This window comes from Sus scrofa, chromosome 9 (genome assembly GCF_054392235.1).
Source record: "Sus scrofa isolate SSC_HxYL_T2T_F1_AM1 chromosome 9, Sscrofa_HxYL_maternal_Yorkshire_Landrace_v2.0, whole genome shotgun sequence".
In the NCBI taxonomy this organism is placed as follows: domain Eukaryota; kingdom Metazoa; phylum Chordata; class Mammalia; order Artiodactyla; family Suidae; genus Sus; species Sus scrofa.
Window position 1 is genome coordinate 90,432,476 of NC_139391.1, and position 27,398 is coordinate 90,459,873.

At 37.3% G+C, this 27,398-nt stretch overlaps 2 protein-coding genes and 1 long non-coding RNA gene across 5 annotated transcripts in view; 2 read left to right on the forward strand and 1 right to left on the reverse strand.

The window, feature by feature from the left end:
* LOC106508298 (uncharacterized) overlaps positions 1-24,167 on the forward strand; it is a 74,676-nt gene extending 50,509 nt beyond the window's left edge. Inside the window, exons 5-6 of the mRNA XM_084977174.1 lie at positions 21,723-22,002; positions 22,699-24,167. Coding sequence (XP_084833300.1) covers positions 21,731-22,002; positions 22,699-22,879 — 453 coding nt within the window. The 5' untranslated portion in view covers positions 21,723-21,730 and the 3' untranslated portion in view covers positions 22,880-24,167. The remainder of the gene's footprint in view (positions 1-21,722; positions 22,003-22,698) is intronic.
* Positions 1-27,398, forward strand: part of LRRC72 (leucine rich repeat containing 72) — an 89,966-nt gene that overhangs the window by 4,580 nt on the left and 57,988 nt on the right. The gene's annotated exons all lie outside the window — the stretch shown is intronic.
* On the reverse strand, positions 20,396-27,259 carry LOC102160245 (uncharacterized). 2 transcript variants are annotated; one of them, XR_014815920.1, is made up of 3 exons: positions 27,141-27,240; positions 26,495-26,708; positions 21,418-25,961 (listed from the first exon to the last, which is right to left on the reverse strand). It is a non-coding gene; the product is annotated as an uncharacterized LOC102160245 (long non-coding RNA). The 2 variants fall into 2 exon arrangements; XR_014815921.1 differs by lacking the exon at positions 26,495-26,708 and having other exon boundaries at positions 20,396-25,961; positions 27,141-27,259.

Genomic DNA, 27,398 nt, shown 5'->3' on the forward strand with positions numbered 1-27,398 from the left:
TTTAAGAATGCACATCTTAAATCCTCATCTTCATCGCCCAACCTTCTCATGTGTAACCTAAAAACTGATTTTTCCTTATCAATGCCAGGAAATAAGTTTTTTTTCCCCTGTGGGATTTATAATATGCTTTCTTTGTTCCCCTTCATTTATTTACTGTAAGTAACATTTATCTACTGCTTTATGTATGAGAGATTGTGTGCCTTACCCTGAAGTTATAGCACTAAGTTACCTCCTCTAATCTCACTGCATATAAGGTAGAGGCAGTCAGTTAAACAGATAATTACCATAAAGGGCTATACCTCAGGGCAGAGTAGAATAGGAGAATAGATGTTGTACTCAAAGCCACTGATGGAAGTGAAAATATTTCCAGTGGAGGTAATCCTGAGTAGAGCATTAAAGAAAAATAAAAGTAGGCAGGTGATGAAAGCAAGTGGGTGGGGATATTCCAGGTAGAAGAAATAGTATATGCAGAAACATCTGGCAGCAAGAAGAAGCATGGCAATTTTTTTTTTTTTTTTTTTTTTTTTTTACTTTTTATGGCCGCACCTGTGGCACATGGAAGTTCCCAGCCTACTCCATAGCAACACCAGATCCAAGCTGCATCTTTGACCTATACCGAAGCTTGCAGCAACACCAGATGTTTAACCCACTGAGTGAGGCCAGAGATTGAACCCATATCCTCATGGACACTATGTCGGTTTCTTAACCCACAGAGCCACAATGGGAATTCCTAGCATGGCAAATTTTAGAAACTAAAATTGTTTTGCTTGATTGTGAAATACCTCCCATGGAGTAGCCAGAAAAGAGATGGAAGAAATAAGCATGGCAAGAACTTGGATAACTTTTTTTTGCCCTCCTAAGGAGTTTTGACTTTATACCAAAGTCAATGTGGACTTTCTTAGAAGAATTGTGAGCATGACAGTGACATGATGAGTTCAGGGTTTTAGATTGATAACTCTGAGGGAGTGTAGAAGAAAGTTAGATTCAGAAACATTTAGCATTTAGTGAGCACATCTCAGGTCAAATTATGGAGGACTAAGGAGAGGAACTGGTCTTGAGAACAGTGCTGGGAAAAAGGATTGAACCATCACTCCTGTGGGTCAGGACCATCATAAAAGAAGAAAAACTAGGGAGGAAAAACCAAAAAGGAGAGGGAAGGAAAAAATAAGGGGAAACTGAAGGCTGGAGAGAAGAGAGGGAAAATGTAGAGGTCATTTGGAAGCTACACTTGGTGCTTAAGTCCTAGCTCTGCAGTCTGGGTTCAAAGAGCAGCAGAGAGGACAGTGTATTTTCTTTTAATAGGATTCAAATTATTTTCTTTCTTGAAAAAAACAAAAACGCTTTATCGAGGTATGATTGACATACAAAAAGCTGTACATATGTAATGTATACAGCTTGATGAGTTTGAAGCGCATACCCATGAAACCATTACCACAATCAAGGCCATCAACTAACTAATCCATCACTTCTAAAATTTCCTCCTGCTTCCTTTTTAAAAAAGTTTTGGGAAGATTTTTTTCTTTTCCGCCTTGATATCCAAACAACTAACATCAATTGCTCAGGCTAATATGGCCTGTTCTAAAAACAAAGAAATTCATGATGTTTCTTTAAATATTCCATTATTATAAACTGAATACCATATCCTATTGATTTGGTCAAGAACTCTTTAGTGGCTCTCTTTTTATCACATGTATTTCAAATTTACAAGTGATGTCACCTGCTCTTCGCTCAAATTATATCCAGAGTCCAGTCACTTCTCACCATCTCAGCTATGACAACCTTGACCCAACCTACCATATTCTCTAACCTGGACAATTACTAAGCCTACTCAATCCTTCTAGCAGCCTGTAACATCATTCCTTTGCTGCTAGCTTTCTAGTGGTTTTCTGTCACCTTATAATCTGTAAACAGTGAATGATCTGGCCCCTTGCTACCTATCTGCCCCCATCTCCTATTTCCCCCTATCCTCTCTCTGATTAAGCTGCATTGAGCGACTTTTTCTTTGAAATGTACTATATGTCTCAGGGTGTCTGCATTATTGATATCCCTCTGCCTGGAACATTTCTCCCCAAAATATCCTTTCCTCAGAAGTTACCTGGGAGTTCCCACTGTGGCATAATGGGTTAAGAATCTGACTGCAGCAGCTCAGGTCACCATGGAGGCACCAGTTTTGATCCCTGTCCCCATGCAGTGGGTTCAAGGATCTGGGGTTGCCACAGCTGTGCTACTGGTCACAGCTGTGGTTCAGATTCAGTTTCTGCCTTGGGAACTTCCATATATTGCAGGTATGGCCAAAAAAGGGGGGAAAAAAAAGTCTCCGTAACTGGAAGGTTTTCATAATCACCTTAAGTTGAAGTAGCACTCATCACTATTTATAATTTGCCTTGCTTGTTTTTTTTTTTTTTTTTTTTTTTTTTTTTTGTCTTCCCACCCTTGCACCAAGATGTCAACTCCCGGGGAGGAGGGACTTATTTTATTCACCGTTAGCTCCCACATGCCTAGGATGTATGTATGGCAAAGTTGGTGCCCGATATTTCTTGACTAAATTGATAAACCAACGAATCATCCCTGAAGAGAACTTCTTTTTCTTTACGTGCCCCAACAAGACCATTATTATTTATGGTAGAAGACTGAGTCCCTTCTCTTTACAGATAGGTATTCCAACATTGCCAGAATCCTAGAGGATAAACATCTTTAGCATGGAAATGAAAGTGATAGTTACTCAGCACTGGTTTTGGCTAAAGTTTAGTAAACTGAACCAGAACTTAACAACTTTTCAGGATTCTCAAGTAATCAGAATGGGCCAAAGTTCTGTTCCAGTCAAACTGATAATTTTTCAAAGGAAATAACATCTTTGTAATAGGACAACTAGGAGATATTTAAGGAAAAAGTAAACTAAAATATCATCCTTATATACCAAGAGATAACCACAGTTATCTTGTAGGTACATCAGTGATAATTTTATTGATAGGATATTGAATTGACAGATTGATTGGGAAGAGCATTTAACTGAAATCTTTACAATATTTCCTCTTTATGCAATATTTTTGTCCATGTATTCCATTTACTTTCATCCTTTAGTCAAGTTTTGTAGTTTCTTTATATCTCTCCACACATTTCTTATGTTTAATCACAGGTATTTATATTTTAGACTGTTCCTGAAATGAGATTTTCTCATATCAAATTTTCTAAATATGTATTGAAAAACCATAGAATTTATAATTCATCATATAACTGACTGCAGTACTAGTATAGTTTAATTTTCTCAGTATTTCCTGGTAATCCTGTCAGCTTCCAACAATGATAACTTTGTCCCTTTTCAATTTTATATTTTTGTCCCCAAAATATATTTTTATTTATTCTCCTGGTTAAGACTTTCCACCAGTCTTAATTTATATCAGTAATAATGGGCAATCTTGTACTGTTCCTGACTTAAGTAGGAATGAATGTAATATTTTATCTTTAACTCTGGGTATTTCTAGTTGTGTTTCAAATAGACACTTTTTAATTGTCTCTAGTTCCTTGATAATTTAAGTACACTGAAGCAAAGACTTTTTTGCATAAATATTTGTATTTTCTATTATTTCCTAAAATGGATCCATGACGCCAAATTGTTTCCAGAGCTTTATGTACACACTTATCTTTGGTGTATAAGTCCCTCTCTTATCAGGGTTTAGTATTGCAGCTGTGGCCATACTGGATCCTTTAACTCACTGCTCTGGGCTGAGGATCAAACCCACAAATTGCAGTGACCCAAGCCGCTGCAGTTGGATTCTTAACCTACTGTGCTGTGGTAGGAACTCCTTTGCATGTTTTTAAATACGGAGGAATCAACACTCCCTAGTTACTCTACTACCTTTGCTAAATGAGATTGCAGTGGAGCTTCTTCTTCTTCTTTTTTTTTTTTTTTTTTTTTTTTTTTGTATTTTTTGCTGCACAGGCAGTATGTGGGGATTCCTGGGCCAGGGATTGAATCTACACTGCACAGCAGCAACCATAGCCACAGCAATGAGAATGCAGGAGCCTCAACCTTCTAGGCCATCAGAGAACTCCCTGGAGCTTCTTATTTATTCCTTCAAGTGGATATTTTGAGTTATCTCAGAACGCTTTTAGGGATAGAGTCACCCAGCATATAGAGGGTAGCCAATAGGATCATGTGTCTTTGAACTGACTCTTTCTATTAATCTGCTTTCCTCCTTTTGTCATTCATTCCTCCTGTTTGAGATCACATTCCCAAATAAACTACTCACACATGGATCTTTATCTTAGATTCTGCTTAGGCTAAGTCATATATGCTTTTTACATACAAGTTTTGTCTGTCATTGTGTGGGCATGGGCTATGTATGACAACATATATACTTCAGGTCTTTTGTTTGTTTGTTTCTATTTTTTCATGCCTCTAAAAGGTTTCCCTATCACCAGGGTAAGATAAAATGTATTTATGTACATTTTAGTTCTTCATGATTTATTTTCTCATTTTCTTTATTATATAAAGGTTATTTGGTAAGTGAAAAACACATAATTTACATTTATCTTTTATAACATAATCAGCCACCTTTTTAAAATATCAAGTGCTTAATATTTCAAAGTGTGTTTTGCTTTCTAAATTTATTTTTCTATAAATTTAGTGATGCTTGGCTAATGTTGCCTGCATGTTTATAGTATCATAGTAGATCTTTGGTTATGTATATCTTTTAAACATAGCTAATAAGGCTATTCAAAGATGAAAAAAAAAGTTTATTTGTGTAAGGCAGTGAACTTTTTTTATTTGTCCCAAATAATTTTATTCATTTATTTATTTTTCTTTTTTTTTCTTTTCCCAAATAATTTTAAAACAAATGCATTTTAAAATAAGGTTGACTCAACAACTAATCTTTTCTCACTGATTTTTGTTCCTTAACATTTCAAAGTTTCAAGAGAAAGAGTAACAAGAGAGACTAATCTTCCTATTCCTACTCTTTTTCACACAAAATTATGATTTAGCTAACCAAAGATACATATATGTAAATATCTGCAGTGGAGGAGCAGATGCATATGTCAAGATGCTTTTTCTTGGTTTCTGAGCTGGACTCAGCTGCTGGTGACACTCCACATAGAGGCTTCTCACAGTAGAGTAAACAGCCGATCTCTAGCTTTGCCATAAGTTTTAAATATTTGGGGTTTATATCCTCCTTCCAGAAGGACTTGGATCAACAATCTAATTGTTTCCATTTATGGACACTTTTAAGAACATGAAATTATCCAGAATTTTTTAAAAACAAACCTAACTCTTAGCAAGGGCATAGCCACATGAGGGTGGGCTATAAGAAACAGCACCCTGATAGTCATGAATGATATCATTGCCTTAATGTTCTGAGTGTCTCAAAAAAACAAAACAAAACAATAAAAAAGCAAACTGTTCCCCCACAATCAAGTACTAACTATTTATGTGTACAGGAGGCTATTTTTGGTCTTCAGATTTGTGTCATTGAGCTTTTAATCTATTCCTATGATAGGACTACAACAGATTACTGAGACTTTTCAACTATGTTTTAATACCTGACAGAGCAAATCCTTTCTCTTATTCTTCTTTTGCAAAAATGTATTGGCTCTTCTTGTTTGCTTATTCTTCTAATGGAACTTTAAAATCCCTTTGTTGAGTTCTCCCCAATATGTGGCAGACATGGAGATTCACCACCAAGAACCCCTTCAAGGAAGGGCTTGTTGCCCACCTGGGAGGACTACATAGGTACCTTCCAGCTGTCAGCTCTTTCAAGGTCTCACCCTTCCACAGGCTCCTTCCATCAGGTGGCTGGAAGAAATGGAATAAAAAGATTAGTCATTTCATCTGGCCTACGATGACTCCAGGGGCCAACAACTCCCAGTTGGTTAGCTGAGGCTTTGTTGCATCTACATCTTGGTCCTCTTCTTCTGTTTATAATGCTGTTAGTTATTATGAGGTGGGCCAACGTCTTCATCAAAATGGTCATAGCAACTTACTCATAGAGTCATTTATCCTAATAAATACTCATTGAGCTATTCTGCTACTTTCCCCTCCTTTTCTCATATTGTCACTTCCCAAAGAAGTTTTTTACTATAAATTCCATATCATCCTTTTTCTCTGGAGAACTCAAACCGCAACACATTTAATTGGAATAGTGCCAAACTTGTCAATTAAGTGTGAAAAACTGACTTTCTTTCAACATTCAGTTTTTCCGTTTAGGAGCAGGAGATGTCTAAATTTATTCAAGTCTCATATATTTCTTAGCAAACCTCTCTTTCTCTAGGGTTTACAGATTTCCTTTTAAGGTTTTTCATGATTCTCTAATATTTGTGGCTATTATTGATTTCTGTATTAAATAAACCTCTTTCATTATATCTTCTATATGATCTATAATGTTATAGATTTATTTACAAATAATGTTATAAATGTTATAAAATATTTTAAAGTGTTCTCAGTTGGACTTCTTTGGGGTTTGTTTGTTTGTTTAATTTATTTTTGGCCATGCCCACGGCATGTTGAAATTCCCAGGCCAGGGATAGAACACACACCATAGCAGCGACTCGAGCTGCTGCAGTGTCAACACCAAATGCTTAACTCACTACACTATAACTCCATTAGAAAACATTTTAAAATTAAAGCTTTGCTGAATTAACTTATGAAGTATATTTATTTACAACATTGTCTATATTTTAATCCCGTCAAGCTTCCTCTTTTCCTCCATTGTGATTTTTTTTACATGGCTGAATGAAATTATAACCATGTTATATAGAAAAGACTTCATTATGATTTTCTACATTTTAAGAATAATCTCAATAGTGATAGCATCTATTGAGTGCCTCTAATATAGTAGGCATTGGCTCAGGAATGATCAGGTGATATTACCTACAATCTTGGCAGACACCCTACAAGGATATGTTGTAACATTTGCTTTTCAAAGAATACATGTAATTTACCCATTAGCCTTCTTGCAAGTTATTGAACCAGGAGTCAATCCTAGGACAGTTTAATCCTAAAGTAAAAAAAAAAAAAAAAAAAAAAAAAAAAATCAAGATTTTTCCCACAGGCAATAAAATCACACCAAGCCTTCTTAAGTTCATTTTTACTTTTGTCATATACAAATATTTAAGAAGCATAAACAATATATTTCAACTTCATGATGCACATATATAAATCCCATGACTGATTTGTGAATGAATATTTTTTATATAGCATTCAAATGTAAAGAGGCATATGAACTAAGACATTCAATTTCACCTTTATCTTTTTTTTTTTTTTTTTTTTTGTCTTTTGTCTTTTGTTGTTGTTGTTGTTGCTATTTCTTGGGCCGCTCCCGCGGCATGTGGAGGTTCCCAGGCTAGGGGTTGAATCGGAGCTGTAGCCACCAGCCTACACCAGAGGCACAGCAACGCAGGATCCGAGCCGCGTCTGCAACCTACACCACAGCTCACGGCAACGCTGGATCGTTAACCCACTGAGCAAGGGCAGGGACTGAACCCGCAACCTCATGGTTCCTAGTCGGATTCGTTAACCACTGCGCCACGACGGGAACTCCTCACCTTTATCTTACTCCCTTCCAAATATTTGACCATCTCCAAAGGAAACTACCATTAGCAATTTTTGATATATATTTACAAACATTTTCTATTTATATATTCACATGCACACACATACACTCAAATGATTTTACATATGTGTATACCAAGCTAATATATATAAATTTATTTTTTGTTTATACTTTATTCATTACTTTGCAATCTGCTTTTTCTTACTTAACAATGACTTTAGGTCTTTGCATGTCGGTATAGAAAATCAGCTTTACTCTCTTTAAGCTCTTCAGGACCACCTGACTAGCACTCAACCCTCTCTGAAAGGCCAGAGCTGATTAGGCAAGGACTCGCTACCTGAGGAAAATTGGAGCTCCAAAACCAAGGAGAGAATTGAGGCAAATTATTTGGAAGATCTTTAAATATCTATAACATATGTACATACACATAGATACATACATATGTGTGGTGTGTATATTATATATATATGCAAAATATTCCCATCTTCCATTAATTTAGTTCACTGTACACTTAACAGGTTCTTACCATTTTTTTTTTTTTTTGTCACCAAAAATATTCTATCTTGGGCACTGCATTATTTAGAATAAAGATTTGGCTCTATGTACTATAAATCCAAAATCATAGTGACTTGTATAAGATAGATTTTTATTCTTTTGCTCTTAATAACATAATCTGTATTGTATATAAGACTTCTACTCATATCTCATTTGTCCTTAAAATCTAGTCAAAAGGCCACAGCCAGCCACTCTTGAAGAGTGTCTGGGAAATTTAATCTGGGCCACCATGTGCCTAGCTGATTATTTTTTTGCTAAGGATGAAGGGGAGTCGGTAGTAGAGTCAATAACCTCATGATTCAGATTAGAATAGCACCTAAACCACCACTTTTCCAGGGAAGCTTCTTACTTTTGTTTTCTTTAAATGCTTAATGTAATCCCTTTTGAAAAACTTCTTAAACTTGAATTGAAAATGCTAGTAACCCAAAACAGCAAATCTACTTTCATGAAGTTTCTTGACTTAAATCTATTAGCTATTATGAAGTGGTTCAGCATCTTCATTAGAATCATCAGAGTAATTTACAGAGTCATTCATCCTAACAAATGTTTATTGAGCAATAAGTTCCTACATCAGTCTTGAAAAACACACCCAAAGTCAAGTAACAGAGACAGTCCCCAGCGTTTATCTATATCGTATAATTTCATCCAAATCATCTGGATTAATAAATATTAGTGAAGAAATAGAAGACAATTTAAGAGATCCCATTGCAGCTCAATGGTAACGAACCCAACTAGGATCCATGAAGACACGGGTTCGATCCCTGGCCTCACTCAGTGGGTTAAGAATCCAGTGTTGCCGTAAGCTGTAGTATAGGTCGCAGATGTGGCTTGGATCCCACATTGCTGTAGTAGCTGTGGTGTAGGCCAGCAGCTACAGCTTGGATTCTACCCCTAGCCTGTGAACTTCCATATGCCGTGGATGTGGCCCTAAAAAAAAACCAAAAAACAAACAAAATGAACTTCATTAATACAGGATACCCAGTTGAGAACTCTCAATCCAGTTATTTGAAAAGAGGCTTTTTTTTTTTTTACTTTGTTATGCATTTTTTATTATTTGCTTAGGAATATTATTGAATTATGCTTGATTTTATTTTAGTATTGTGACATGACATGAAAATTTATGATTTTCTTTGTTTTATTAGAGTATAGTTTGTTTATGGTGTTGTGTCAATTTCTGCTGTAAAGCATGGTGACCCAGTCATACATGTATGTACATTCTTTTTCTCATACTATCTTCCATCATGTTCTACCCCAAGAGACTGAGTGTAGTTCCCTGTGCTGTACAGTAAGATCTCATTGCTTATCTCTTATAAATATAATAACCCCCAAATCCCAGTCCATCCTTCTCCCCTCCCCTCACCCCCAGCATCCACAAGTCTGCTCTCTAAGTCTGTGATCTGTTTCTGTTTTGTAGATATGATCATTTGTACTGTATTTTAGATTCCACATTAAGTGATAACATATGGTACTTGTCTTTCTCTTTCTGACTCACTTTATGTAGTATGAGAGTCTCTAGTTCCAACCATGTTGCTGCAAATGGCATTATTTTGTCCTTTTTTATGGCTGAGTAGTATTCCATTGTATATGTGTACCATATCTTCTCAATCCATTCATCTGTTGATGGACATTTAGGTTGTTTCTGTGTCTTGGCTATTGTGAATAGTGTTGCAGTGAACATAGAGATATGTGTATCTTTTTGAATTGTATTTTTGTCCGGATATATGCCCAGGAGTGGGATTGCTGGATCATACGGTGGTTCTATATTTAGTTTTCTGAGGAACCTCTACACTGTATTCCATAGTGGTTATACCAATTTACATTCCCACCAACAATGAGAGTTCCTTTTTCTCCACACCCTGAATAGAGGCATTTCTTGATACTAGTTTGGCATATCTGTATATTGAGGGTGTATCTTGATGACAAGTCACAAGAGAAGATCCCTGGGAACTGAGTGACATAGTACTGTATCTCAATCAAACTGACTTTGTAGTTAACACAGATTCCTTAAGCTCTTGACAATTTTTCTATTATAGACTTTTTTTTTTAGTTCTGGATTATGACAGTGCAACATAATATGTAAATGACTTTTGCCCTTAGGCTCTTGGTGCCTAACAGGACAAAGATGGATTTATATACTCCTTTCTTTTGCTTAGACTCCTGTAGCCTATATGTATTTTTCTTTAAATAGATGGAATTTCTGACACTAGTGTTTACTTTCTTAGAAAAGAATATTCAGATAGTAAAGTATTGCATTTCTGGGTTATGAGTAAAATCTTCCAGGAGTTCTCTTGTGGCACAGCAGGTTAAGAATCCGGCTTTGTCACTTCAGCATTCTGGTTGCAGCTGTGGCACAGGCTCCATCGCTGGCCTAGGAATATCCACATGCTGGGGTGCAGTGAAATTCCTTCCCCCAAAATAAAATAAAATAAAATAAAATAAAATAAAATAAAGTAAAATAAAATCTTCCAAAGAATACCCTAACTAGATTATACTAAATATAAATATTTGTTCAAAATACATGTCCATCCCAGTTGCTTATCACCCATTTGCAGGTAACATTTACTGACCCATGAGCACAGCACTGTGGGAGCCCCACAATGTGTGGCAGTTCAGGGAAGCTCAAAATAAAAGTGTTAATGTCTACTATGGAGTACTGGGATGGTGGCGGGACACCGACAGCTCTGAGAGGCCACACTTTCCCATTTGAACCAGTACACAAAGAAAAGAAGTTTCCATTGTGAGTTAGCAGGTTAAGAACCCGACATAGTGTCCATGAGGATGCAGGTTTGATCCTTGGCCTCACTCTGTGGGTTAAGGATCTGGTGTTGCCACAAGCTGTGGCATAGGCTGGCAGCTGCAGATCTATTGAACCCCTGGCCCTGGAACTTCCATATGCTGTAAGTGTGGCATAAAAAGAAACAAAAAAATGAAAAACACAAAGGCAATGTCATTCGAAGAAACATGAACAACCAAGGAATTCTATTATGATTCTCCTACTCCTGTTATTCCTCTGTAATAACAACCTCTTACACTGAAAATGATGACATAGAAGACAAGGGAAAGTTAGGGCAACCATATCTTCTTTTTTCAGTTCTTCCCTACCCATCAGCATGGCAAAGGTAGAGAGTGTTGATAGAATGTCCATGTATCAAGAAAACAGTTGTGATATTTTTGTGTAGTATTTCTACTCCTCTGGTAAGAAAAAAATACATATGCATATACATATGCAAAAATTACATAAGCTATATACATGAATTGTGATTTCACTAATTTTGCATATAAATGAAATGGTTTTATATTTGCATTTAAGACTGACATTGTCCAATACCAAGATGAGTGGTAAAATTTTTGCTAGTTTTTTTAATGTTAGCTTTTTCTTTACTTAGAACAATGTGAAATAATTAAAAAATGCCATGGCAAGTTGAGAAAGAGACTGCAGAAAAAAGGAAAGAGCTTTATATTTTAGTGTCTTTAATGGAAATTTTCTTACTTTTTGAAAAAGTGGCCCCATTTTTTCATTTTACACTGGACTCTACAATTTATGTAGCTCCTGGGTAAGCTCCTATGAATATATCCCTTAGCAGCCTCTATAATATGATTTCAGCAAGTCCTTCTTAAGTCACTTCCAAGTCTGAGTCTCTGTCCCTCTGACCTCAAGAATCTAAAAGTCACCTAGTCTCCTTTAAAAAAATCCTTTTTTGTTTAATCTAGCTGGGTGGGTTCTATTCTTTACAGCCAAGCATAATGACTGATAATAATGATAAATAATGATAATAACTAAACTTCTTACTCTGTGGCTAGGATATGTTCTCATAATAGTGAGATAGATATTATCCAGATGAGAAAAATCTAGAATTAAAAATCAAGTAAATTGTCTGAGTTCACCAGCTCATCCAGGGGCCAGGATTCAAACCTGAGTGTCTGATTCCAATCCTGTGTGGAGCCACATTATTGCTATTTATTGCCACTTGTCCTTTTTAAAATTTTTTGATCCCTATGGCAAGAATTTGACTAAGTTCTAAATAGGCACTGTGCGACCTAAACAAATAGCCATTGTTACAATCTGAGACACTAAACGTTTGAATCATCCTGTTGCTGAAAACATAATTCTTAGGGAAGATCCAATAAACTGTCTTTTCTGAGAACCATGTTGGTGATGATCAAGAATGTTCAATGGCCTTTATGTCTCTGGGATTCATTGTGTCTGGGTTTTATTTCCCCAGATTTTACAAGATTTTACCAGCATAGGATTACACTGGTTAGTAAAGGCAGAGAAAGTGAGGTATTTGGTTGACTTTAAATACAAACATTCACCTCTTTTTCTGTTTATCAGAGGTGTTAAAGTAGCCTTCTCAGCAAGTTGTTTTCATGCTGTGTGTGCTACTGTTGCTCTGACTGATGTTCACGCAGACATTCTACCAGGATGCAAAATTTTGCAATTACAACAGATTCTTGGAGGGTTCTGCACAAATAGAGAAAGAACAAAAAATGTTGAGATTGATGGAATTTGGGAACTCAGACAGTATCTACCTGTATGTACAAAGTTCATCATTTTGCCATGAGTTCTGCAGAGGGTGAAAATTAAATCACACTAATTTAGGACACGTATGTTTCAGTTTTTAGATAATGTTTCCAATTTTTCCTGATACAAGGTAACAGAGACATGGTGCTTTAAAAAAAAAGTATGTAACTTAGTGTAAAAAAAAAAAAAAAGTAACATGTAATGTGGGCTAAACTGTGCAAGTTAAAACACTACAAACCACAAAGGTGAGGATCATAGGACAAATATTTCTTTACCATCTATGGGTGGGATGGTGTCTTTATGATTTATTCTAAAATAACAAAACAATCTGAAACAATGAAGTGTTTCTTTGTACCTCATGAATATATATGAATTCAGTTCATGATAGAACAAGCCATAGACTGTGTCTGCCAAGCAGCCAAAAGGGGATGATTGATTGTTTTATGCAGAACCTTGCACACTAAAGGTACTTGAAATCTGTGGTTGACAAAATGGGAAACATTGCCAAAAATGAATGTAACTCTTAAATAGTGTCACAATATTTATTCTGATGACCAGAAGTACTTGAGAACTAAAAATCACAAACTTTCCAAACCTACTACTGATAAGCGTATATAAACTATGTTTCTATTACTTCTTTAAATAAAAACTCTCATTACCTTTAAAGTCCATATATACAAATTAATTTGATTAGCTTTAGTTGCTCATTTTATACTTACTGGAGTTTACTGTTTTATGAGAAAATACATATTTTTCACCATAAGTGAATATAAGCAAGTGATTTATTTTATTCACAGTCAAATAAGGAAAATGTCCCTTCCTGAATTGTATAATTTTTTATTTTCTTAGAACCTAAAATTATATCTTCATATAATTAAGTGATCATTCATTAGAGCAAAGTCATTTTTCAAATTTATCGCCTCGAAATTATTTTGGGGGAAAGAGATTGCTATACTTGTTTTTATCCTTAACATGTTGTCTTAATTTAGATTCCCCCAAATGTGGATTCCAAGGCATGGAATTAGATGTATCTGAAGGGTGATCGTAGGAAGCCTAGTGAAGGAGCAAGGAGAAAGAGAAAGGAAGGAGAGGCTGGTACAGGTGTACATTACTGAGGCTGCTGTTGCAGGGAACTGCAACTGGATACTGCAGTGACCTGTGAGAAACATACAGAATGTTCACTCTCCACTGGAAAGACAGGTGCCACGTGCTGACCCACAGTACCATTCTCCATTGGTTGAGGGTTACTCCTAGGACATTAACTCTCTCATTGCTGGGCTCATGTGAACAGGCTGAAGATGCTCCCATGGCTTCGCATAAAGCTCTGAGATGGAAAAGTGGAGACCCTCCTGCCTAGAGATGCCAAGAAAATACAAGATACCCAGTTAAATTAGGACTTCAGATGAATCAGTGAAACTTCTAAAATTGTAAATACTACATGATATGCACTTACACTAAAAAATTATTCCTTATTTATTTGAAATTCAAATGTAACTAGGCATCATATATTCTTTTTTTCCTCTTCTAAACCTGGCAACCCTACCAAATCTGGCAAAGTGCTTGTAGTGGGACTGCTGTTGGCATGAGCCTGAACTTGCCGAGAACAGTCTTCCTCTGCTGCAGCTAAACTCAGAGGTGGGCTGAGGACAGGTGAAGCAGGGCACTAAAAGTGTTGGCTCCATCTACCTAACTTCACCAAACAGAACACCACATACACTCATCCTGTGTGTCTTCATTTTTCTAATCAATACAGGTGTGTTTTTTTGGCTACAAATAGGTCTCTACTTAACTTGGTCATGACTAATATTTTACTTGATTCTGTGTAGCACCAGTTTGCTTAAACAAAATTATACAACTGATTACTTACCTCTTAAGTCTTCTCAAGTCCTCTTAGGTTTGCTCATGCTACTTTCTTGTCACATTGTGGTCACAGATGCTACAGTAAATGTTAGTCCAGGCCCTCTGAGAAGCAGACGACAAGATAGGACTGACTATGCAAAAGACTTACTAGGGGCAGCAAACACCTGTGAGGGAAATATGAGGAGAAATGGGGGGAAGGGGTTCTGGTTAGGCTATGGTGCAGGTCTGACCACAGTGAATGAGAGAGGCAAGGAAAAAGGATAGATAGAAAAGTCTTAGACTGAAATGCCATTATAATTGATCTAGGCAGGGTCACTGAACAGTCACCCTTCAGAGGAGTCCTGTGTCCTCCAGAAGCAGGACTATGTAGTGACTCTGGCATACTCAGTCACCAACCAGGAACAGCTCCTGGGAAGTATGACCTTGGTGTAGACAGTGATGGATATCAGAGCACAGTACCTGGTTCCCTTGTCACTTGCGCTTGTTGCTATCATGAAGCTCATTTTCATAGGAAGTTGCACAGTTTCACAGGGAGAGGTGCAAGACACACCTGCTAAACATGTACTCATTAACTGACTGAGTACCCCATTTAATATTTTTGAAAAATACTTAACATTCATATTCATGGAATTAAAGTAATTTTTATATCTGATTTGTAGAGATATTTTAGGGCAGTGAAAATTTGTAGCATTTTTTTTCTAATCAAAGTTACTTAGGCATCAGCTTATTTATCAGCTCCTTAGGGTTGTCTTATGGTAAACTGGCAAGATATAGTAATAGTAGCTACTTGTTAAGGCTATTGTGAGGATTTTATGAAGATTACTCAAATAGAACTCTTAACATAATGCTGCCACATGGTAAAAGTTCAATTAATATTAGCTGTTGGTGAATGTGTTTATTAAAAACCAATGTAGGGAGTTTCCACTGTGGCTTGGGGGTTAAGACCCGACTAGTGTCCATGAGGATGCAGATTTGATCCCTGGCCCCACTCAGTGGGTTAAGGATCCAGCATTGCTGTGAGCTGTGGTGTAGGTTGCAGACATGGCTCAGATCCTGAATTATTATAGCTGTGGTGTATAGCTGTGGTGTAGACTGGCAACTGTAGCTCCACTTTGACCTCTAGCCTGAGAACTTCCATATTCCACAGATGTGGCCCTAAAAAACAAACAAAACAAAACAAATCAAAAACAAAAACCCATGTAGCATGGGAAAATGTGACATATATCCATGTAAAATCACTTATATTTTACATTAGTCATAGCTCCACACTCCAGCACAACATCTCCCTTCTCAGTGCTGAAGAAACTGAGAAGATATGGAAGGTAACGACTGTGTTAACAAATCTTATGGGAATCATTTCACAGTATATAGGTGTATCAAATCATCGCATTTCATACGTTAATAGTACACAATGTCAGCTATATCTTAAAGCCAGAAAAAAATTTTAAAAAACTGAGAGGACTGAGTCACAAGGATTTATTCTTCTACTTGTTACAAGTGACGGACGGATGACTGCAGTTTTGGATATACAACCCTAAATTTACCAACTTTATTTGCCCTATCATCTGCTGCCTAATAAATCACCACTAAAACTCATTGACTTAAAACAATATCTGAGCATTTGTTACATCTCAAGTTTCTGTTGGTCAGTAACTCAAGAAAAGGTCTTATGTGCAGTTCTTAGTTGTAGTTTCTCATTTACTTGTAGTCAGATATTGGCTGGTCCTGCAATCATCTAAAGGTTTGACTGGGTTTAGAGGATCCATTTACAAGGTGGCTTTCATTGGACTGGCAAGATGGTGCTGGCTGTTGGTTGGAGCCCTCAGATCCTCTCTACAGTGCTGTCCGAGTGTCCTCACAGCATGGTGCTGGCTTCCTCCAGAGACGGAGGTGAAAGCTGACATGCTTACATAACCTTGCAGCACGTCATCCCTTCCACACAACTGCTCACACAGGGCTAGCACACAAGGGTATAAATACTGGAGACAAGGATTATTGGGAACCATCTTGGAGCTAAGATGTGTACTAACATTTCCTGCAGAATATCTGTGTCCAGGACTTTTTCTAGTACTTTCATAAGACGGCTTCTAGTACTGGGAGAATACAGACAAGAATCTTTCACCAGAGCTAAATAAGCCTTGACTTTCCATTTGTTGACACAGGCAAATGCAACCTGACTACTGTGTTCTACCCTTTTAAGAAAGGCCTAAAGCAAAGATATAAGAGGGCAGTTTTCAAGCAGAATTCACTCCAAAGTCACATTTGTTTTGGCCTAATGAGTGCATATAATAAACATGCAATGCAGTGACTTTAAAGAAGCAATTTTGGAGTTCCTGTCGTGGTGCAGTGGTTAACGAATCCGACTAGGAACCATGAGGTTGTGGGTTCGATCCCTGCCCTTGCTCAGTGGGTTAACGATCCGGCGTTGCTGTGAGCTGTGGTGTAGGTTGCAGACGCGGCTCGGATCCCGAGTTGCTGTGGCTCTGGCATAGGCTGGCAGCTACAGCTCCGATTAGACCCCTAGCCTGGGAGCCTCCATATGCCGCGGGAGCGGCCCAAGAAATAGCAAAAAGACAAAAAAATAAATAAATAAAAAATAAAAAAAAATAAAGAAGCATTTTTCTCTACTTTGTCACCACTTCCTACACTCTTCAATCATAAAGTTACATATTATTTGCTAGATCCCCAAAAGGCCCCAGCAATCCCTACCTTTTTCAAGGAATGTAAATTTTAAGTGTAGAGAAAAAAGAGCCAAGGGGGAAAGAGGAAAAAAGACAAAGAATTCCTGAAGCAAGTTCATTCAGCTCTCTTCCTGCAGAGGATATTGTAAAGAAAGATTTAACATAGGCAAGAGAACTGTGCTCTTGAGAGTGAAGACTGTTCAATACTAAAGTAAGGAAATGGAAACTCCTTCTCTGGAGGTCTTTAGAAAGAGGAAAGATTCTAATCTGTCTGGAAGAATTTAGGTGTGGTTTTTCTTGGGGGTAAATAGTTGGTTTATATAACAAAGTTTCTTGTATGATTTTTTGACCCCCTTCTATGACTTTTTAAAAGTTATTCCCCCCTCCTCCTCCCCGCCCCCAAAAGCCCCTTAGGTACTGAGTATGTCATGACTCTATCACGAAGCTCAGGAATTCCTTCTTCTGGGAAATGGGAGACCACCCAGGCGTGCAATGATAGGCCGCCACCTAAAATCCACATATCTGGCTTGCTGTAAAATTATCATTCACTCTTCCATTTGTAGAATTATTTTCAAAGTCTAGTCATTAGCACTATTCATTGAAAAAAATTATTTTGTCTCCTTTTTTTCCAAAGAACATTCCCCATGTCAAAATATTCTGATTTTTAGTATATCCAATAATATATGCATATCTTTAAAGCGCTACACTTAACTAAAGAACAAAGTAGTCTGTAATTTACGCTGTATCCAAGCCTCAACATTTTCAATGTGTGTGTTCTCATGTGAAGAAATCCAATGCTTCCAACATACTCTTTGAATGTTATGTTTTCTTTTCTAAACAAACAATGTGATGATCAATTTCAACCTTATGCCCAGCCTTCTATACAAGTGTGTTTCCCATTAAAGTTCATCATAACTTTTCCAAATGTGTTTCTCAAACAAATCAAGATTCTTTTATCCCTATATAGCTAAATAGTCTTGATTTAATTTGAGAGAAACTTCACCTATCAGAGGTCAACAGAAATTGTAGATGAGTGCCACTGTTAAAAATTTCATTGCACTAATGAAAAGATATAATATACATCATCTGTTGTACCCCAAATTTAGAAATGTCTTAACTCTTTTTTCCCCTGTGTTCACTTAGTGAGGTTTTATAACTTTATTGAAGTATCCTTGACAAAATGGTATTTAAAGTATACATGGTAATGATTCGATATATTTGGAAGGATTAATTAACACATCAAATTAATTAACATCCATTACCTCATGTACTTAGCTTTTCTTTTTCTGTGAGAACGTTTAAGTTCTTCTGTCTTAAGTTTCAGTTATGTAATATGTAAAACAATGTTATCAACTCTAGTCACCATGTTGCATATTGTGTCCTTAGACTTTGTCTCAGAGCTGAGAATCTGTACCTTTTACCAGCCTCTCCCTATTTTCCCTACCCCTCATCCCCTGGTCACTACTTTTCTACTTTCTGTTTCTATTAACTTGACTTTATTTTTAGATTCCACATATAAATGATACTATGCAATATTTGTCTTTGTCTGGCTTATGTCTGAGCATAGGATTTAACATAATGCTCTCAAGGTCAATCCCAAATGTCGTAAATGGCAGGATTTCCTTCTTTCTCATGGCTGAATAATATTCTATTCTCTCTCCCCCTCTTTCTCTCTCTCTCTATTTTTCTCATCTGTTGACAAACAGGTTGTTTTCATGTCTTGCCTGTTGTGAATAATATTGCAATGAATATGGTAGTGCAGACATCCTTTGATATTCTGTTTTCATTTTTTTTTTGGATATATCTAGAAGTAAGATTACTGGATCGTAGTTCTACTTTTAATTTTTTGAGGAAAATCTATACTGTTTCCACTGTGGCTGCATCAATTTACATTCCCCAACAATGCACAAAGTTTCCCCTTTCTCCACATCCTCACCAACACTTGCTATCTCTTGTCTTTTTGATGATAGCCATTCTAACAGGTGTACGGTGAAATCTCACCATGGTTTGGATTTGCTTTCCCCTGATGATTAGTGATTAAGCACCTTCTCAAGTACCTGCTTGCTATCTCTATATCTTCCTTGGAAAATTGCCCATTTTTAAATAGAATTTTGGGGGCTATTTTTGCTGTGTGAATTCTTTAAAACTTTTTGCATACTAACCCCGTATCAGGTATATGACATACAAACATCTCCCTTTCCATGGGTTACCTTTTCATTTTGTTGGTGGTTTCCTTTGTTGTGCAGAAACTTTTTAGTTTGATATAGTCCTACTTATTTATTTTAGTGACTCAGTTTTTAAAGTCCAAGTCCTTTTTTCTTTTTAAATTGTGAAAAACATTTCAAATTTACAGCAAAGTTAAAAGAATTTTATGGTGAACATCCACATATCCATTAGTTTTTACTATAACCTTACTACTAGTCTTATCATATCCAGGCCCACCTTGATAAACATGAAACAATATCATTCTCTACTTCCTACAGCCTGACACACAGGTCATATTAAGGATTTCTCCTGTCATCTGTGTATCCCCATGACACAAGAAGTTTTTTTAAGTTTTATATATATTTTTTGAAGTATAGTGATAGCAGATTAAAAATAATAATGACTACAATGGATTAAGACAAGCAAAAATTCATGAATTCATAATAAAACTTGAAGAAAAATTCATTGGTCATCCTTGCAGGTCTCTGGTACCAGTCTACTGCTCTGAATCTGAATCAATAAATTGAAAAAATAATGCATTTGCTGTGTTTTCCAACAAACTGTATTTCTGGGTAACTAAATCATCAATAAGAAAAAGTTATTTATAGAAGAATTACTGCTAATACATGCACTGATACTGGAAGAAAAGTCACCATTTTGCAACCCCTCAGTGAAATAAGGGAACTAAAATAATGCCAAGTAGTATTAAAACCTTTAGGTGAAATGTGGAGAGGGAGTATTACAATGGGATAATCTGGCTGACAACTTCTGAATTTATTGATCAATCTTAGCATCACCAACAGTAGGCAAGAGGACATCATGGGTCCCTGAAAGGTGTAATAAAGAGTACACAATGTCATCTATAAAAGTATTCCTGCCTTAAAAAAAATGTGCTGGAGTCTAAGTCAAGCCTCTGAATAGCTCTACCTCCCAGTTACAGGAAAATTCAGGAGGTAGAAGAATGAAATTCACAAGATCCACAGTACCATGAGGAGGCAAGTAAATAAATGCAAAAAAACGGAATATTATACAGGACTGATGACCTTTATTCAACTAAAGGATATTAAAATGAAGGAGAGTAGTAAATAGAAGTAGATTAGAGAGACTTAAGAAACACATTAACCTAATAATCATTATGGCTCTTGCTTCGATCCTAATTGAAATAAATTAATTGTAAAAACACATTTTTAAGACAGTTGAATAAGTTTGAATATGGAGTGAATAATACATGAAATTAGGCAGTTATTAAAATAATTTAGTTGCTTCAGATGCTTGTGGTTATGTTTAAAGAGTCCTATATCTTACGGTAACAGACCAAAGGTGAAGTGATATTTGGGATTTGATTTAAAATACTCTAAAAAATTATGAACAGATAAATAAAACAAGATTAACAAGATATTTTCTCTACACATAACATATATTTGCATTTTTTATTAAAAGAAGTTAAAGAATAGAAAAAAAATGTCATCAAGAGTGTTAATGATAAAGGAATGCACATGAGGGAGAAAGAATATGGTTATCCAGGGTTCATGAGCTTTAAAATAGCTCTTATACTTTTAAAAATTGTATCAATAAATAGAATATGTTGAAAAATTATATTGAGATCATATTGTATGTGGAGATGTGTGTGTGGTAGCTCTTCAGTAACACATTAAGAATTTAATTTTGTATTTTGTAATGTGGACCCAGTAAGGAATTTTATGTTGAACAGTAATTAACCTTATTTTGAAAAAAATAAGTCATCTTTAAATTTTTTTGCATTTAGGAGTTACTGTTGTGGCTCAGTGGTAATGAACCTTACTAGTATTCATGAGGATGCGGGTTCAATCCCAGGCCCTGCTTAGTGGGTTAAGGATCCAGTGTAAGGAGCTGTGAGCTGTGGTGTAGGTCACTTGGATCTCACATTGCTGTGGCTGTGGTGTAGGCCAGCAGTTGCAGCTCAGATTGGACCCCTAGCCTGGGAAGTTCCGTATGCCATAGATGCAGCCCTGAAAAGAAAAAAAAAAAATTTTTTTTTGCATTTAACCAATATGCAGTCACTTGAGCATAACTTTTACAAAGCTTCTTTATTTATTTAAAAAACATACAATAGTCTTATAATGGTGAAAAGTTGTTTTTAAACCATTTCTCACCTCCTTAGATTCTGAGATGTTTTGTATTCTCTCCCTCCCACCCATCACCATTACTTTGAGACTTTCCTTTTAATGTGTGTGTGTGTGTATTTTGGGGACAGACGGGACGGAGAAACAAGCAGTCCCAGGGCATCAAAGGGTGAGAAACACAGGCTGAATGAGTGTGAGAGCCACCACCAACCTCTCCTACCTGAAACCTTGCCATTTCCCCCACTACAAGATATAGCAATGAAGCATCAAGAAAATCATGCCCAGACAGATTTCTGGCAGAGTGTGCCTTCAGCTGAAACAGAGAGAGAAGAAGGAGATGGTCTATTGGATCCAAAGCAAGAAGATCAAGGAGAGGAAATAATGAAAACTCTCAATTGGGGTTTGCAAGACTTCAAGTTCAAAGAGCATTCAGTCACCCTGTCAGCCTCCTTAGGCAAGCAGGAGCTTTACCTAAACATGGATGGCTCAAGTGACTCATTCCGTGGGAACGCTAAACAGAGCTTCTTTGGGTAAGTTACTGAAAGGAGGCCTGGAGAGATTTGGCAGCAGCTTCAGGCTTCACAGGGAATCTTGTGGAGGCGGCTGAGAAATGAGGTCACATAGTTAAGGAAAAACCTCTTGACAGAGGCAAGGATTTGAGATTAGAAAACAGACACAAGTGGCAAGAAAGGGTGGTATTGATGAAAGGGAATAAATGGATAGGGAATAGAATAAGCACACCCAATGTGCTGATCTGGTCTTGGGAGTCACAATGACAGGCTGGGGACCTAAAAAATGCAGAAGGCAAGAAGAAAATGAGAAAAAAAATATGAGTGAAAGGGGTTTGAGGGGAGAAAGGACAAATGAGCTAGCATGAAAGTGGATACTGAATCATCCTACAGAGATCTTTTATACATCTTTAAGGTATATTTACAACACATTTACCTCAACATACCATGGAAGGATGATATTGAGGTAGAATATCATGGTGAACTCAAGTTACCTCTCTTTAACATGTGCTATTTTTATGAAGCATTCAACTGTTTGGATTTTTTTTCTCATAAATAATATTATTTGCCTAAACAAATTGTAATATAGCCCTTCTATTGTTCAAGTAGAATAAATATAGAAGAACTTTTGCTAGAAGTTTGTTTTTATTTCTTGCTTATGTGTTGGTTTCTTTTTCAAAATGTGTCACATACCACCTGCTATTTCTTCCCTCCCAGGCTCACCATGCATTCTGAAGGTGACTGCCCCAGCAAAGGAGATGGGTCTCTCCAGCCTAGTTGTGTCATTGTCTGTGCCATTTCATACTACCCTCTTTGCTCCTCCCCAATTCCATTCCAGTGTCTTCCAATCTTTGGCACTTTAGGATTTACCTCTCTGCTCTTGCCCTCAACAATATGACTCTCTTTACCTGGCTTTGACTTTTAAATATTTGCTAGCCTAGAGTTAGCTTTTTATGCTCTGGCTAGGGCAGAAGAGATAGGAAGAAGCTGGCATAAATAATACAGTCCTGGCTGTCTTCAAGTGTGTCTAAGCCCAACTTGGATGAATATCAAGAATAACATTTATAGTAGGTGATTCCTTGTTGATTTCCTTGCAAAACTAGGCCTTAGTCTCCTCTCTGTCCTGCTTTCAGTTACCTCACTTTCCTCCCTTCACCTGACCCATCACTAATGTTTAAAACAGTGATTCTCCTCTAGAATATATAAACAACTTAAACAACCCAACAGCAAAAAAGCCAATCAATCAATGGAAAAATGGGCAAGAGACCTGAATAGACATTTCTCCAAAGAAGATATACAGATGGCCAACAAACACATGAAAAAATGCTCAACATCGCTGATTATAAGAGAAATGCAAATCAAAACTACCATGAGATACCACCTCACACCAGTCAGAATGGCCATCATTAATAAATCCACAAATAACAAGTGCTGGAGGGGCTGTGGAGAAAAGGGAACCCTCCTGCACTGCTGGTGGGAATGTAAACTGGTACAGCCACTATGGAGAACAGTTTGGAGATACCTTAGAAATCTATACATAGAACTTCCATATGGCCCCGCAATCCCACTCTTGGGCATCTATCCGGACAAAACTCTACTTAAAAGAGACACATGCACCCGCATGTTCATTGCAGCCCTATTCACAATAGCCAGGACATGGAAACAACCCAAATGTCCATCGACAGATGATTGGATTCGGAAGAGGTGGTATATATACACAATGGACTACTACTCAGCCATAAAAAAGAATGACATAATGCCATTTGCAGCAACATGGATGGAACTAGAGAATCTCATCCTGAGTGAAATGAGCCAGAAAGACAAAGACAAATACCATATGATATCACTTATAACTGGAATCTAATATCCAGCACAAATGAACATCTCCTCAGAAAAGAAAATCATGGACTTGGAGAAGAGACTTGTGGCTGCCTGATGGGAGGGGGAGGGAGTGGGAGGGATCGGGAGCTTGGGCTTATCAGACACAACTTAGAATAGATTTATAAGGAGATCCTGCTGAATAGCATTGAGAACTTTGTCTAGATACTCATGTTGCAGCAGAACAAAGGGTGGGGGAAAAATGTAATTGTAATGTATACATGTAAGGATAACCTGACCCCCTTGCTGTACAGTGGGAAAATAAAAAAATTATAAAAAAAAAAAAAAAGTAAAACAGTGATTCTCAACTTCAATTGCATGTTAGAGTCAATGAGGGGATTTTAACAAATTACTGATGCCAAGGTTCTAGTCTGCCTGATTCCATTGCTGTCAGCATGGAGTGCTGCCTGGGCTCTAGGATCTTGCAGATCTCCTCATGTAATTTTATCATATAACCAATGTCAAAACAAAAACAAAAACTAACAGAGAAAAAAGCCCAACACTACCCTAGAAACATACCCCAGAGTTCTGGTTATTTAACTGATACTCTAGTCTGACCCATCCCTGTTTATTTAAATTGGGGAAGAAAGGGGGTTGGATATATGATCATGAGAATGTCACTTACTAATAAAGTAATAATGCTGAAAATGATAGAGCTAATCTAAATGTATCAATATGCACTTGAACACTGTACATTATCTTAGCCCACTAAACTAAATTATCATGTTATCTAGACTGAATGCAAGCAAGATGTTCATATTGCACTTGGTGCAGTGTGGAGTATAGGAACCAGAAATGTGTCGTATTAATAACCGAAGGTCAAAGCCAGATGCAATTCAAGAGGGTTACACAGTGTCTGAAGAGAAGGCGTCAAGCACTGAATAGAAAAGGAACCAGAAATGCATCCATGGAATGTGGGACCAATAATTAGGAAAAGGAAAACAGAAAAGACAAAAAGAGAGATTTACTAGTTGAAACTTGTTAATTCCAGTGGAAGAAATATTTTACAAAGGTTGTTCGATGTCAACCAACTTGTGTTGTGCAAGTATAATTTGGCACCTGATGGCTCACAGGTCCTAATATGAAATTCTTCACTTTGTTTTCCTTTAAACATATATCAGTCAATAGAGGCTGAGCTATGCTGCAGTAACAAGTAATGCCTCCCCTACAAGATATCAGAGGATCAACACCTCAAAATATCTCTGTCACACACCATGTCCATTGGGAGGAGGTAGCAGTCATTCAGGAGCCCAGATTGACTAAGCAGCCACCATCTCAAGGGTTGCCATCCTCACATCAGAGCAAAAGAAATGTCCTGGAGGATATTACACTGGCATTTAAACACTCCCATTCAGAAGTGACCTAAATTATTTCTATTTACACTCACTGGTAATAACTAGTCACCTGGCATCACTCCCTCAGAACAGGTCAAGGAAGTGTAATCTAGGCACATGCTAGGAGGTGGGGAGGATCAGAAATACTACAAGCAGATCAAATGGTACCACATCTCATGGAGAGTTGACTTTTTCTTGTTTTTTCATGGAAACAGATATGGATAAAGATATATCATGTTAAGTAACTTCACTGTACTCACTAAAATGTAATTTTGATGAGGGTAAGAAATTTTGTCTTTTATTTTTTCTGATATGTCCCTAGGGCCTAATACATTTCCTATAACATTAGAAAGTATAAACAAATTTTGGGTAAATGAAACTCTTGAGAAAAGTAGAAACAGGCAGAAAGCTCTTAATGTTATCATTTATCAGAATGACTATGGCTAACTTGCTATTAATTATTTCAAAAATCACCAAGTAAGACATTTCCATAGTCAAATGATTCACCAAGTATATTGAAATGATACTGTCACCACTTTATCAAATATTAAGAAAACTTATCCCAGTTAACATCAAGTATAAATCCTGCCATAGATTATGCCCATCATCACATATTTAACCACACAAAGTCAAGTCAGTCTTTGAAAATTTTTTTTAAAGTAAAGGCTCAGCGGGTTAAGGATCTGGTGTCTACTGCTGTGGGTCTGGTTACAGCTGTGGCACAGGTTTGATCCCTGGCTCAGGAAATTCTGCATGCTGTGGGCATGGCTGAAAAAAAAAAAAAAAAAAGGAGGATAAAGAAGATGGCCTTGCCCTCTGAGATATTGATCTCAATAAGTAGAATAACGTTTCCCACTCCTGCACCTTCATGGGAAGTGCTAATCATTTCTTTTGATCTGGATTTTCCCTAAATTAATCTATAAATTTAGTGCAAGGCCGTCAAAATTCCAATTGGACTTTTTCCTCCCTAAGATTATTTTCATTTTAATTTCATCAAGTTTCTACCTCCTATAAGTCACCAGATCTCACCCAAAATGTCTTTGACATTTGCTAATAGCCAGGTTGTTTCAGAAAAATGCTCTGAACTTTGTGACCTTTGTATTAAAGGCAGCTGCCCTTAGGAGCCAGGCTGATTCTGAATCCAGGTTCTGGTTGGCTGGGGACAGGATCTGACTATTTTGCGCTCTGAGTCCAGCAAGGAAAATCCGATGTTACTTGATTGATGACAAGTAACATCATATAGTGAATGGTACAAAAATAGGAGCCATCAGGACAGGAGGGGTTTGAGTCTCCTGGCTTACCCAGATGGCTCTGTATTCTGGATGTTGGTATTTTCTCATTGTCAGAAAGAAAATGTGGCCTCTCAAATGGAATGACACAAATTTCAAAGGCAGCAGACTGGTAGATTAACCATGGCAGCTCACCCCCTCAGGTCAAGAGCTTAGTCTCGTGCCTGTGTTCACCTCTAACATCAGCTGCCTTGCTAGAAGATGATAAAGGTTCCTGAGCTTCTCCCTAAGGGAGATAAACAGAATGTAGGTCAGGATGTTCTGAACAGACCATTTAAGACTGAGGGCTGTTTAACCCCCAGTAGAAGCTCCAAAATGGATTTCTGAGTCCCTTACACCTCTTTGAGCTTTTCCTTCTAGTGACATTCCCTTCATGGACCTAAGTTCCGTCCAGCATTTACCTGGGCTGGTAGGCAAGGAGTGCCTCTTAACCCTGAAAAGATAAGGGACCCAGGTGAGCACACCTGGCCCAGGTATGCCCAACATCACCCTGGAATTGGTCTGAGCAGCTGACCTCCTTGCATGGAGCAGAGACATGGGGGCCCCTAGGCTCTGCCTGTGGGATCCACCCCATGCCCTGGGTAGCATGAACCTACTGGATGTTTCTCTCTCTCACCCGACCTGTTTGACCTTCCCTTTCTGCCCTGTGTTGACTTACCTCCATCCCCTGAGGTTCCTCTTCTCTATCCCAAATCCTGCTCTCCTCTCACATTCCAGATTCATATCCCACGTCTGCTTTCCCAGACTGACGCTGTGAATAATTTGCCTGGAATCTTTCCAGTCCTGCTTGAGGCATTTATAGTTTATATAAACACTCTCTTTATAATCTGTAGACGGCCCTGACTCAGTTTTTACAGCAAACATCGTGTGATAAACTAAACATCTTTCCTCACCGGTAAATGTGACTCTATTGCAT